The sequence below is a fragment of the Nicotiana attenuata genome, chromosome 2, assembly GCF_001879085.1.
Source record: "Nicotiana attenuata strain UT chromosome 2, NIATTr2, whole genome shotgun sequence".
Classification (NCBI taxonomy): Eukaryota; Viridiplantae; Streptophyta; class Magnoliopsida; order Solanales; family Solanaceae; genus Nicotiana; species Nicotiana attenuata.
Window position 1 is genome coordinate 83,328,695 of NC_031990.1, and position 13,527 is coordinate 83,342,221.

Sequence of the window (13,527 nt, forward strand, 5' to 3'; positions counted from 1 at the left end):
TCAATCAGGAGTTACTTAGGTATTCTACCAAATGTTTTTTTTCGTGAAATATTTTTCTACCTAAAATACTTTTTTCAGAAAAGGGTAAATACATGGTTGAAACTTGATAGCTCAAAATAAATAAATAAATACAATAATAATAATAAATAAAATAAAAATAAAAAGATGGTCGAAAGCAAAGCTAAAGCTGCGGACAGATTTTTCTTATCTTATTCTCCTCCCGTCAATCTATTTATCTTGCCTTTTTGTGTTCCTGAAGTTTCTCCTTCCATTCCATCAAACATCAAACGTGTCAGAAAATCTAAGCAAAAACCATGGCTGCCACACTCAGCCTCCTCAAACTTCCAATCTTGCCCTCAAAACAGCACCAAACCAAACCCAAACTCTCAATTCCGAGCAAGCATTCAGTTACTCTTCTGCCACAAAAGCTCCTCCTCCATGAGACCATTGACCAACTCAGATCAGCTTCTCTTCCTCTCACAGCACTCACATTACCTTTCTTTCTCGATGCCAAGGCATGTTTTCTCTTTAATATTGTGAAAAATTTGTTACTTTTTTCTTTATTATTGCTGAGCATATATGTGAATAATTTGAATCTTGGGTTTTGTGAACAGGATGCATTTGCAGTGGGTGGAGAGTTTGGGATATTTGAGGGAAGAACTATTGCTCTGATTCATCCCACTGTGATGGCTGGTTTGTTTGTATACACTTTATATGCGGGTTATCTTGGATGGCAATGGCGGAGAGTTAGGACTATTCAAAATGAGATTAATGAGCTGAAGAAGCAAGTTAAACCTGTCCCTGTGACCCCTGAAGGCACCCCTGTTCAACCCCCTAAGCCATCCCCTGTTGAAGCCAGAATTCAGCAACTCACTGGGGTGCAAATTTTTTAATTTATTTTCTGCATTTTATATACTTTTGTTCTTTGCACCCCTTTTTAGCCTTCACTTTCGATTTAGAGGGTGTGGGGCGCTATGGGTATTTTGGAGTAAGCAAGCATGATTGGTGGTACCTTCTCGCTATGAAATCTCAGCTTAAAATTGTTCCTTTTCTTCTTTCGTGACACTAGGAATTGCAATGTCACATGTAGGAATTTATGGTAGAGTACATAATATTGCATTCTGCACAATTGGCAATCTTTCAGAGATATAATCTAATATAACTAACTGCTATAGGTTCCTACTGTACTAGTAGAATTGTTTTTGGTTGTTCTGGCTTTTCGTTATTAGGGTTCGAGCCTTGGAAGCACCTACTAATGCTTGCATTTAGAAATGTTGTCTACATCATTACCCCTTGGGGTTGCGGTCCTTCCCCGGACCCTTCGTGAATCGGGGATACTTTGTGCACTAGGCTGCCCTTTTATGGCTTTTTGCTATCTTAGTGCCCTAGTTTGAATAAACTTCCCATCGCAGTTATTCTACAGCATGTGATGGGAATGGCTATAATGTTGTATTCCCTTTTAGTTGAGCTCCCAATGTGATACTTGCAGATGTACTTCTAACACTGGTGTTCATATATTGTCCACTTTCGGAATATCTGAATCTATTCTTTTGCTGTTTTTGAACTTCAGGAACGGAAGGAGCTGATTAAAGGTTCATACAAGGATAAACACTTCAATGCAGGTTCCATATTGCTTGCATGGGGGGTGTTTGAGTCAATTGCTGGAGGTGTGAATACCTGGTTGAGGACTGGGAAGTTATTTCCAGGGCCTCATTTATTTGCAGGGGCAGGTAATGTTCGCATCTCCTGTCAATCTGAGCAAATTGTTGACCAAAGGGAAAAAGAACAACTATATCAAAGTAGATTGATTCTGTTTTGCATCATCAATGGTCAAGTTTATGATTTCTGAGCTGTTGCATTCTGTGTCCTTCCATTAAAGAAAACAAGAAAAAAGAGAAAAAGTTGCGCAATATTCTCAAGTCCCTAGTCTATACTTATATTTACTTAAAAGTGTCATATGTTTCATCCTATCTTGCTTTTTCCGCTTTTTGTGAGTACTAGAAGATTGGATCATTCTTAATTTGTTTGACAAAATAGGTAGTATACAACAACAACAACAACAACAGAAGACCCAGTGTAATCCCATAAAATAGGTAGTATACAATATTCAGAATAGGAAAAAAAAAATACTATAAATATCTTTCTCGTATTTAAGAAGGATGTTTGTAGCTTTCTCTTAACTTGGAATCTTAAGATACAACAAACAATTACGCCACAATTACAAACTAGTAGTAATAATTAGGGGCAATAGTTCTATGAAAAAAAGAAGAAAAAATGTCTTAAATATTCCTACATACATGTGGAATCCTATACTTATATTCAACTATAGTATAGTATTATTATGTATCTTTACCCCTATGATTTTCGAGTTAAATGCTATTTGTGGTGTAGAAGTAGGCTAAAAGCTTACTTATGGCTTTGAGAACTATCCATAGCCGCATTACTAGTTTCGTGCATTTTGCATTCATTTTCCTCCAAACATTTGATAAATTACCTCTATTCATAGCATATTCTATATTTTAAGGCAACTATAGTTCAACCTCATTCATTAAGATTTCTGGACAACTTTTTTCATATTAAACTATTGATCCATCTAGTTGAATTATGTAAACCGCCTCATTACCTATCCAAAAATAGAAAGAAATACGTGAACCGCCTCATTTGTATGTTAGAGAGTGAACACTTTTGCTTATTCATTTTATTTCTTGAGTCAAATACGGGGGAAATATTTCTGTTGATGGTTAGCAAAGAGACTTAAATCCGAAAGCCAGTTCACTATGCACTCAGACAAAAGTATGAACTGCATCATCTAAAAGTTTAAATTGTTAGAGAGTGAAAACTTGTAGTTCTTCTATTTTATGTTAGTATCTCAAATTCTTAATAGAGGTTAATGGTTATATAACTTGACTAGTCCTACTATATATAACGTGATATTCACAATATGAGGCTCACTAGTTCCTTACACCAGTTCAAATTTGATGGAGCTTGAAAGAAGGAAGATTGAGCTTGTCTACGTCGTAGTTGCTGCTTAAATGCGCTTTTTAATTAAAGTGGGATCAATAGACCTATAATCCGTGGGACTTGTGAGTTATGACTCCTGCCTAAATATTATAGGAAGAATTAAATCTTCTATAGATATTTGCAGAGTTCTTTGAATTTAGAGATAACTTCTTAAATATGGCGTATACCATCTGTTATCAGTGACGTTAATCAAGCAGCACATGGTTATTTGGTGATGATATGGTCCTGCATTGCTGAACTGGTTCGCGGTTGTAATACCAGAATAACCATGTCTTAAGCTCACAAGCATGTATACGTTTTTAGTACTCAAATTGCAACTGGTGAGAACTTGCTGCCAATGCATACAAACCAAAATACCAGTAATGTTTGTGTTCAACCTCTGTTAGTCTTTTTGTTTCATGATGATTGGTAGGTTTGGTGTTGTGCAACATTGTCTAGATAGTTAATCTTAAGTTCATTAACTGGTCTGCGTAAGTGACTTGATTTGTTTTAACTATGATGGAACAGGGATTACAATTCTGTGGGCAGCAGCGGCAGCCCTTGTACCAGCAATGCAAAGGGGGAATGAAACCGCTAGAAATCTGCACATAGCTTTGAACGCATTAAACGTTATCCTCTTCATTTGGCAAATCCCTACTGGAATTGACATTGTGTTCAAAGTATTCGAATTTACCAGCTGGCCTTGACTTGTTCGAAGTTTGAAGGTCGAGTTGTCTGCTTTCTTATGTAAGTATTCACCAATAGAAGAGAACCTACTTACTGCAGTATGGTGCAGTTGTTATACCAGGTGTAATGGCCCTTTCAAGGATATGTCTAGGAACAAAGAAAAAGAAAAATAAAGGATGATTCATTTAGTTACAGGTCAAAACTAATGGTGTGAGCATGCGTGTATCAATCAAGCTACTATGCATCAATTTAGAATTAGTTGGGGTTGACGACATAAATATGTTGTATGCATTTCTCTCTGTTCAGGTATTAGAGTACTTTGGAATTATTGGTTTTAGAGGTGCCTCAGCTGCAATTCAAGATCCCTTCAGCTTTATGAACAAACCTTGTGTTGATTTCAGAGTTATATCTGTAGTTTCTAAACTGTAAATGGCGTTAAATCTTGCCATCTTTTCCATAATCAACATAACTGGAGCATCGTTTTGATCATGTTAGAGATCAGAATGCAAATTGGCATGACTTCGTAGTTTATAGCTATCCAATCAAGTGATAAGCAGCAGCACGAAACTAGACTCCTATTTTTGTTGAAAACCATTTATCCTTTGCACCTGGATTCAGATATACGAGCTGTTTTAACAGCACATTTGTTTGATAGTTGGAAATGATTTAACTAGTTAATAAATCCAAGATCCACCAGCATACTTTCACTAAGCTAAAATACTTTAATTGACAAAAGTATTAGGAAGAAAATAATCAAGTGTTTAATACACAAATGGTAAGAATGTACGGATGAAAAGAACCTGCCGTGCTATAGCTTAGAACCCCCTTGAAGCCTCTTGAAAGCAAGGGCGGAGGCACAAGCCGCCTTACAGGTTCAGCCAAACCCAGTAGCTTTTGCTCAAACAGTGTATATGGTATTTTACAAAACAACAACAACAACTATCCAGTATAATCCCACTTTAGTGGGGTCTGGGGAGGGTAGTGTGTACACAGACCTTACCCCCACCTTGAGGTAGAGAGGCTGTTTCCAAATAGACCCCCGGCATCCTTCCCTCCAAGAACTTCCCACCTTGCTCCTGGGGAGACTCGAAATCACGTCTTGGTTGGAAGTGGAGGTTGCTTACCATCAGAGCAACCCCTACCCTGAGGTATTTTAAATTCATGAAAAAGTATAAATATTAAATGTAGAACCCCGTCATTAACATTTGAAGTCGTGATCCAAAAATTCAGAACCCATAATGTTGAATTCCTGAATCCGCCTCTTTAGGAAAGGGGAGACAGCATCATATCTCAGAAGCATATATAAGGAATCTGACTGTTACTTCGAATAGATCAAAGTACCAGTAAGGCAACTAGTGTCAGATACAAAAAAAGCTAGGAATGGACGGATGAATATGTAAAACCTGATTTGCAACTTAGAACCCCGTTGAAGCCTCTTGAAAAGAGAGACAGCATCACATATTCAGCAAGCAAAGTCAAGACAAAGACAGTTGAAGTGAACGACACCCCAAATTAAAATACCCCTTTTTGTTGAACTTCAACTTCAAGAATCTTATTGAAGTCCAACATACAGTAACTTGTTATTCTTCCTTGCTTTTCCCTTTTTACTTATGACGTCTGTATTCTTGTAACCAAAGATGAATCTTGAGGCAAGAACTAAGAAGGAAAGAGGATTCCAGCTAAAAGGACCATATATATGCTTTCTACGTATGATAGATGGTTTGTGCAGGGTGTGCATCAGCAGTAGTGTAGAAGCCACAATTCGAACATTTACTTCATATATCTGGCAGAAGTGGAACCTTGGAGTAATCGGTAAAGTTGTTGTCATGTGACCATCAGGTCACGGGTTCGAGCCGTAGAAACAGCCTCATGCAGGCTGCATACAATAGACCCTTGTGGTGCGCATAGTGGGAGCTTAGTGCACCGATTGTCCTTTTTATCTGGCAGAGATTCCGCAGGGAATATGAGCATTTCACTCTGCAGCTCCTATCTGTTATGAAAACGGCTTGTCAAGGACTCAAAACTGTTAAAAATTCTGTTACCCCACCATCTCGGTTGTTTGTGCGGTAAGTTTGTTACCGAGTCTTTGAGAAGCCAATCAAAGTGAAAATTGAGAAGTTGAAAACTTCTTTTCCACTAACAAAAGGGGATATGAATATGATGTTTTCTTGCTGAATGCAGGCACCAAAGATTTGATACCAAAACCCTGAAAATGAACCAGATGCTTTTCTTACTCTCTTTTTTTACCTTTTTGTGGTTAATTTTGGAACTTTTTGTCCCCGTTTTTCACGGTGAATTCCTCAAGCATCCTCAGTCATAGACCTGTATATATTAAAGTGTGCATCAAAGACTTGAATAGCCAACTCATTTCTAGTTTCTTCATTTGATAAGGTAAAAATTAGTGCAGTGCGCGTTCTGTAGTGTACTAGTGTGTTCCTAACGAACTAGTATTAGAATGTCAAACCAACAACGACCATTTTCATGGTTCAGGTTGGCTCCTTTCGGTCGCCAATTGCAACCAGCTCCAGCTCCAACACCGCGGCCAACAGCACTTAGAGCTCCTGCTCCACAGCCATTTAGGCCACCAGCGCCTCAGCCTCGGCCAGCCATTCGACCACCACCACCTGCTGTCACCTCTCCTCCTCCACCTACTAGAGCATTGTTCCCTGGCATTACAACTACTACTGCTGCTGCAAGATCTCCAACAGCATCGACTGCCCCTCCCTCTCCAGAAAAATCAATACCAGCAGCAACATCTGTCCCTTCTTCTCCTGCAGCAACTTCCACATTTCTCCCAATCACATCCTCTTCTTTCACCTTAAGAAGCCCTGAAACCAAGACGCGCGCTCCACCTTCCTCTTCATTGACAACTTCTTCATTCCCAAAACCAGTAGCATCACCACCTAAAACTGCTGCACCTACAGCTCCAACCACCACTGTCACTGCTTCTACTACTGCAACCACAACCTTATCTCCAAGAACTATCAAGCCTTTGAATGAATCACCACAAAAGTACCCTGAAACCAAGCCTCTGTTTCATCCACCACCTCCAGAAAAAGAACCCAGGAGTGCACCATTGGAAGAAGAGACTAAGAAACTAATGCTGGGTCAAGGAACCGCTGGAAATTCTTCTAAGATGAATGAGAAAGGTGCTATCGACAATAAGAAAATCACTGAGCCGAAAATATTACCAAGGAGATTGGTGACGCTGATTGGTGAAAACAAAGGGGCCATAATGGTATTGACTCCTAATTCCACCAAGAAATCTTATACTAATGGCTTCGGAGGTAAGTCTCAAACTGTTGGAGGAAACAACGAAGAAGGCCAAACTCATGTTAAAGGGTCAAACAAGAAGAAGGAAGATCAAAGTGAGATGAATACAATGGAGATGGAAGAGTCAACACTGTTCATTAACAGTAATGTACAAGGAGTTAACAACTCCATTTTAGATGATTCAAGTCTCACTCACCATGATCCTGGTTTTCATATCTTCTTCTCAGCGGATTAATAGCCCTATATATGCATGGAGTCAATATATATGTATGCATGGTCGAAGGTAATAATAATACTAATATATGGTGTCTGAGGAATTTTGTTTTGATTGATTAATAAAAGTGAGTAGGGAATAGATTCTGATTCTCCATGTTCGAGCTGTAGTCCATCTTTTATGTACTTTATTTTCGGCATTAATTAATGAATTTCCTTTGAAGTTGTTGAATATTTTATCACGAAGCTCTAGTATAACATTGATAAGGAGCATTCTCTAAAATCACCATCTTTCCGAAGGAAATCTAATTCTTGTGTTAAGGAATTATTTTTCAATATTCCATGTTGAGTATAATATGGCCCAGCTATTTGTTTACCCTAAAAAATGAGTAACAATTAAATTTGTACGCGGTTTTAAGGATATTGGATTTAATTCAATACGAACGATTAACTCAATTATGTCACGACCCAAAATCCGTTAAAGATCGTGATGGCACCGGACACTACTGTCAGGCAAGCCAACACCAAATAGTTAATTTAATTCTCATTTTAATATTTTTCAAATCATAAATGTCCTTCAATTTAACTACTAAAAGATGAACTTTATAGAAAAATAACAATATTTTCCAATTTCAATGCTGAATATCCCATAATCCTCCCAGGATCCGGTGTCATAAGTGCATGAGCGTTTACTAAAGAATAAAATAAAATATAATAACTGTCCGAAATGTATGAATATGCATGTACAACAAAATGTACAGCAAGTGTAGTATGAGTACGGAAACAACGCGTACCCGTAAGTATCCAGTCTAACCTCGAAGAAGTAGTGACGAGAGGTCGACTTCGACACTTACTAGTGGCCCGAATATGATAATGTGAGATTCTAATTAAGCATGAATTATAGAGATAACAATAAAACTCGGAACAAGAAATAACTGGACAATTCTTTCATCATATTAAAGAACCCCAATCACTTCCTTCATTTAAAACATTTGATTTCTCAAACAACGTATTTATACAAATTATAAAAGGGTTTCCAGTTCTATTATCACACATAAATTCCACCGAGGACGTTCGGCCCGATCCAACATAAATGTAAATTGTGCACTGCCAAGGGTCGAACGGCACGAACCATAGATGCATCTATAAATTTCCCCGCTCGCGAATCATACTTGCGACGCGGTCAAATATAAATTTAAGGAAATACCCCGCTCGCTAATCATACCTGCGACGCGGCCAAATATAAGTTTAACATTTAAATCATATCTCTTTCTTGATTCTTTTTAAAATAATGGAAATTCAACTTGAAACTTTTTAAGGAAATTGTCCCGCTCGCGAAACATACGTGCGACGCGGTTACACAGATTTCTTAAGCTATTATAATATTCTACAATTCTTTACGAAATCTCGAAGTTGAAATGAAATCTTTTAAATGTTAAATTCTTCAAATTTCAACTCTTTCAAGGAAATTATTACTCAACCTCAATCTTGTTTCTTCTCAGGCAACCCGCAAACATAAATCGACAACGATATCAACAAGGCATAATGTAGACCTAGACTACCCGGGCATACGCATAGCTAGTAGCTACGTACGGACTCTCGTCACCTCGTGCGTACGTAGTCCCCCACAATTAAAAGCACATATTAATTTATTTCACCTATTGGGTTAATTCCCTCTTACAAGGTTAGAAAGGATACTTACCTCGTCTCAAGGCCTACTTTCCGGTCCAAGGATGAGCTCAAACCCCCAAATCGGTGCCGAACAATATAAAACTATTCAAATGGTGTATAAATAAATCAATATACGCTCAAAAGTTCATATTCCAACTATTAAGGTGATTACCCAACTCTAAATGCAAGATTCCTAAAATTTACCCCCGGGCCCACATGCCCGGATTCCGGAAATTTTCGAAGATAAACTTTATCCATAACCCCACGAACTCAAATATATAATTTATTTCAAATTTTATGCCCAAATTCGTGGTCAAAATCCAAAAATACCAATTTCTAGGTTTTTTACCAAAACCCCAAGTTTTCACTAATTTTTCATGAATTTCCATGTTATATATATATATATATATATATATATATATATATATATATATATATATATATATATATATATAATCCAAGTATTTAACTTGCAATATGTGGGAATCACTTACCTTGACATAGATGATGAAAATNAAACCCCAATTTTCACTAATTTCCCATGATTTTTCATGTTAAAATCTAGATATAATCCAAGTATTTAACTTGCAATATGTGGGAATCACTTACCTTGACATAGATGATGAAAATGGAGCTCCAAAATCGCTCCTAGGTCGGCTCCCATGGAGGAAATGAGATGAAATGAGCCAAATTCATTTTTTCAAACTTATACATTGCCCAGGCGACCCTTCTTCGCGTGCGCGAGCCCCCAATCGCGTTCGCGATGAACAAATTTCTCAAAAGCCATTTCCAAACTCTTCTCAGACAGCTTCTAGTATAATGGCCATAACCTTTTATACAAATCTCTAAATGAAAAATGGTTTAATGTTTTGAAAACTAGACACTAAGATCTACAACTTGCAGGTTATGGTCATCACCCAATTCCTTATAGATTTTGAGATATAAGCTGCCAAAGTCAGCCCCGTGCAACACAAATTTCTTCTTCATCTTCCCGGGCAGCTTGTAGTGTACCAGCCATAACTTTTTGTACACAAATCCAAATCCTAAATGGTTTACCGCTCTGTAAACTACACACAAAGGGCTACAACTTTCATTTTTTGGATCGTCTCCAAATTCCTTATAGAATGTGAGATATGAGCCTCCGAAGTTAGACCTGCCTAACAGATATTTTCTTCTTTGCGAACGCGAAGAACAAAATCCCAGAAGCCAAATCATTTGTCGTGAACGTGAGATGATCCTCGCGAACGCAAAGAACAACACCAGACACCAGCATCAGCTATTGCAAAACAGCCCGAAATAATCCGAAACCACCCTGAAACATACCCGGGCCCCCCGGGGCCCCGTCCAATCACACAAACCAGTCCCATGAAATAACACGGACCTGCTCGAGGCCTCAAATCACACCAAACAACATCGAAATCATGAATCGCACCCCAATTCAAGCTTAATGAACTTTAGAACTTCAAACTTCTACATTCGATGTCGAAACCTATCAAATCATGTCCGGTTGACCTCAAGTTTTGCGCACAAGTTACATTCGATATTCCGGACCTACTCCAACTTACGGAATTGGAATCCGACCCCGATATCAAAAAGTTCACTTCCGGTCAAACTTCTCAAAAGCCTTCAAATTTCTATCTTTCGCCAAATGATCCCAATATGACCTATGGACCTCCGAATCCACTTTCGGACGCGCTCCCAACACCAGAATCACTATATGGAGCTATTCCCAGACTCGGAATCCCAAACGGACATCGATAAAATTGAAATAAACCTCAACCCAAATTTATGAAATTCTTCCAAAATGCCAATTTCCACAATAGGCGCCGAAACGCTCCCGGATCATCCGAAACCCGATTCGGACATACGCCCAAATCCAAAATCATCATACGAACCTGTTGGAACCTTCAAATCCCGATTCCGAGTTCGTTTACTCAAAAATCACACTTTAGTCAATTCCTCCAACTTAAAAAAATTTTCATTGACTATAAAAAAAACTATCATTTTAAACAAATCTTTATTTTTATTGACTATAAAAAAATTATTGACTATAAATTTTTTATCGTTAAACAAATCTATTTTATTATTTTAAATAAATATTTAAAAATTAATATCTTTTATCATTATTATATTTAAAATATGTTCATATTTTGTCACGACCCGAAATTTCCACCGTCGGGACCGTGACAGCGCCTAACCTTGAACCCGTTAGGAAAGCCAATGTTACTGATTATTTTACCTTTTTCCTTTATCTTTAACAATTTACCAGATGATATAAGAAAATCAGCGGAAATCAAAATGCGGAAGAACAGAATTTAACAGTTTAACTTAATACTAATACGAAATCCATAATAAAACTCCACCCAGAACTGGTGTTACAATTTCTCGGACTGTCTACGAATACTACAAATAGTGGTCTGAACAAAAGAGTACAAATCTGTCTCAGAAATAGATAAAACAGAAAAGGAGCAAGATAGAAGGGGACGCCAAGGCCTGTGGACGCCTGCAGGACTACCTCGGGTCTCCACTGGATTGAAGGCAGCAACCTCGACCTACGGTCCGTATGGTCCAGTATCGGGATCTACACAAAAAGTGCAGAGTGTAGCATCAGTACAACCGACCCCATGTACTGGTAAGTGCCGAGCCTAACCTCGGCGAAGTAGTAACGAGGCTAGGACACGACCAAACATCATGACCTGTGCAGTTAAACAATATCTAACAAAATACAATTAATAGAAGCTATCAGCAATTTACGGGAAGGGGAAACACGCTATGGGGGATACCAGAATAAGGAAACACAAAAATAGTAGAAACGAAACAATTAAGGCACTTGAACCGATAACGACAAATAATCACAACAACAGAAAATAAATGCACGGAATCACCCTTCGTGCTTTTACTCTCAATCCTCACCATGCAATCAATAATGGAAATATGCACGACATCACCCTTCGTGCTTTATCACTCTTCCCCACCGTATGAATAATATAAATGTGCACGGCATCACCCTTTGTGCTTTATCACTCTTCCTCACCATATGCATAAGTATGAATGTGCACGACATCACCCTTCGTGCTTTATCACTCTTTCCTCACCCAAACAGTAGAAACAATAACATCCCGGCAAGGGAGACATCTATAACCAAATCTCGTTTCAACAATTAACTTCACAAAATAAATCTCAACGTGAGCTAATGCTCAACAATGGTCAATTACCAGGAAAATACCATAAGTCTTGTTCAACATGGATAATCATCAGTTTAGGCATGAATAGTACATAATAGGAATCACAATGATCACAGTATAAGACTCACGGGCATGCTCGAAACCAACGTATAGATACTCGTCACTACACCTATACATAGTACACAAAACTAACACGTAGAAAAAATGACACAACACCTATTCCCTCAAGCTAATGTTAGGCCAAACACTTACCTCGAATTCCACGGCCAAACTCAAGCCTCAAATACCGCTTTCCCCTTAGATTTCGTCTCCAATTCACTTGTATCTAGCCATAATTAACTTAACAACATCAATAAATGCTAAATAATTCAAATCCAATGCTTAACTATAGGTTTTCTATCATTTTCCCCAAAAAGTCAAAAATCAACCCCGGGCCCGCTTGGTCAAAACTCGAGGTTTGGACCAAAACCCGATTACCCATTCACCGCCGAGCCTGGATATGCAATTGGTTTTGGAATCCGACCTCAATTGAGGTCTAAATCCCCAAATTTTGAAATTCCCAATTTTCACCCAAAAACACCCAATTTCCTATGAAAATCCCTAGATTTTGTGATAAAATCTTGTAAAAAGATGAAGTAGATTGAAAGAAATGAGTTAAAAGTTGTTTACCTATGATTTGGGGAAGAACTTTTCTTTGAGAAATCGCCTATGGGAGCTTAGGGCTTGAAAATTTGAAAGAATGAGTTGAAATCCCGTCTAAGTTATAATTTACATAGTCGCAGTTATCGCATTTGCCATAACAGGTTCGCAAATGCGAACTCGCAAATGCGGCCAAAGCATCGCAAATGCGAAGCTTGGCCTGGGCTGCTAACTTCGCAAATGCGAACTATTGTTCGCAATATGCGGTGACTGCTGGGGTCGCAATTGCGACATTGAACTTCAAAATGCGAAGGTCCCCCTCCCTGCCCTGTGATCGCAATTGCAATGGGTCGTCGCAAATGCGATGCTCGTATTTGCGAGCCAGACTTCGCAAACGCGAAGTCTGCAGGTCTGCAACACAACAACTATTTCCTTTAAGTCTCAAAACACTCCGTGGCCTATCCAAAACTCACCCGAGTCTTCGGGGCCCCAAACCAAATATGCACGCAAGTTCAAAAATATCATACGAACTTGCTCGTGCGATCAAATCATCAAAATAACATCAACAACTACGAATTTAGCATCAAAATCAATGGAATTCTAAAGAACACCTAAAGTTACTATTTTCACAACCGAGGGTCCGATTTATATCAAATCAACTCTGATCCTCACCAAATTTCACAGATTCGACTTAAACATTATTTTAAACTTGTACAGGGCTCCGAAACTAAAATATAGGCCCGATACCATCAAGAACACACACCATTTTATTTCCAAAAGTCTTTATATTTTCCAGCAAACAATTTTCTTTAAAAATTCTTTTCTCGGGCTAGGGACCTCGGAATTCAATACCGGGCAT

The 13,527-nt window shown here is 38.3% G+C and overlaps 2 protein-coding genes across 2 annotated transcripts; both read left to right on the forward strand.

Annotated features, from left to right (window-relative positions):
- On the forward strand, positions 208-4,176 carry LOC109214010. Its single transcript, XM_019377869.1, has 4 exons — positions 208-515; positions 615-878; positions 1,571-1,730; positions 3,529-4,176. Exons 1-4 carry the CDS (start codon positions 315-317, stop codon positions 3,705-3,707), a joined length of 804 nt encoding a protein of 267 aa, XP_019233414.1. The 5' UTR covers positions 208-314; the 3' UTR covers positions 3,708-4,176.
- Positions 3,904-7,195, forward strand: LOC109221610 (zyxin-like). The gene is made up of 3 exons (XM_019386078.1): positions 3,904-4,098; positions 5,635-5,753; positions 6,178-7,195. The coding sequence occupies exons 1-3, from the start codon at positions 3,904-3,906 to the stop codon at positions 7,193-7,195; spliced, it is 1,332 nt and encodes a 443-aa protein (XP_019241623.1).

Coding starts and splice junctions, on each gene's coding strand:
- LOC109214010 (XM_019377869.1), top strand. CDS start 315: ATGGCTGCCACACTCAGCCTCCTCAAACTTCCAATCTTGCCCTCAAAA. Junction 516..614: donor CTTTCTTTCTCGATGCCAAG/GCATGTTTTCTC, acceptor TTTTGTGAACAG/GATGCATTTGCAGTGGGTGG. Junction 1,731..3,528: donor TCATTTATTTGCAGGGGCAG/GTAATGTTCGCA, acceptor ATGATGGAACAG/GGATTACAATTCTGTGGGCA.
- LOC109221610 (XM_019386078.1), top strand. CDS start 3,904: ATGCGTGTATCAATCAAGCTACTATGCATCAATTTAGAATTAGTTGGG. Junction 4,099..5,634: donor TTGATTTCAGAGTTATATCT/GTAGTTTCTAAA, acceptor TTTATCTGGCAG/AGATTCCGCAGGGAATATGA. Junction 5,754..6,177: donor CCATCTCGGTTGTTTGTGCG/GTAAGTTTGTTA, acceptor TTCATGGTTCAG/GTTGGCTCCTTTCGGTCGCC.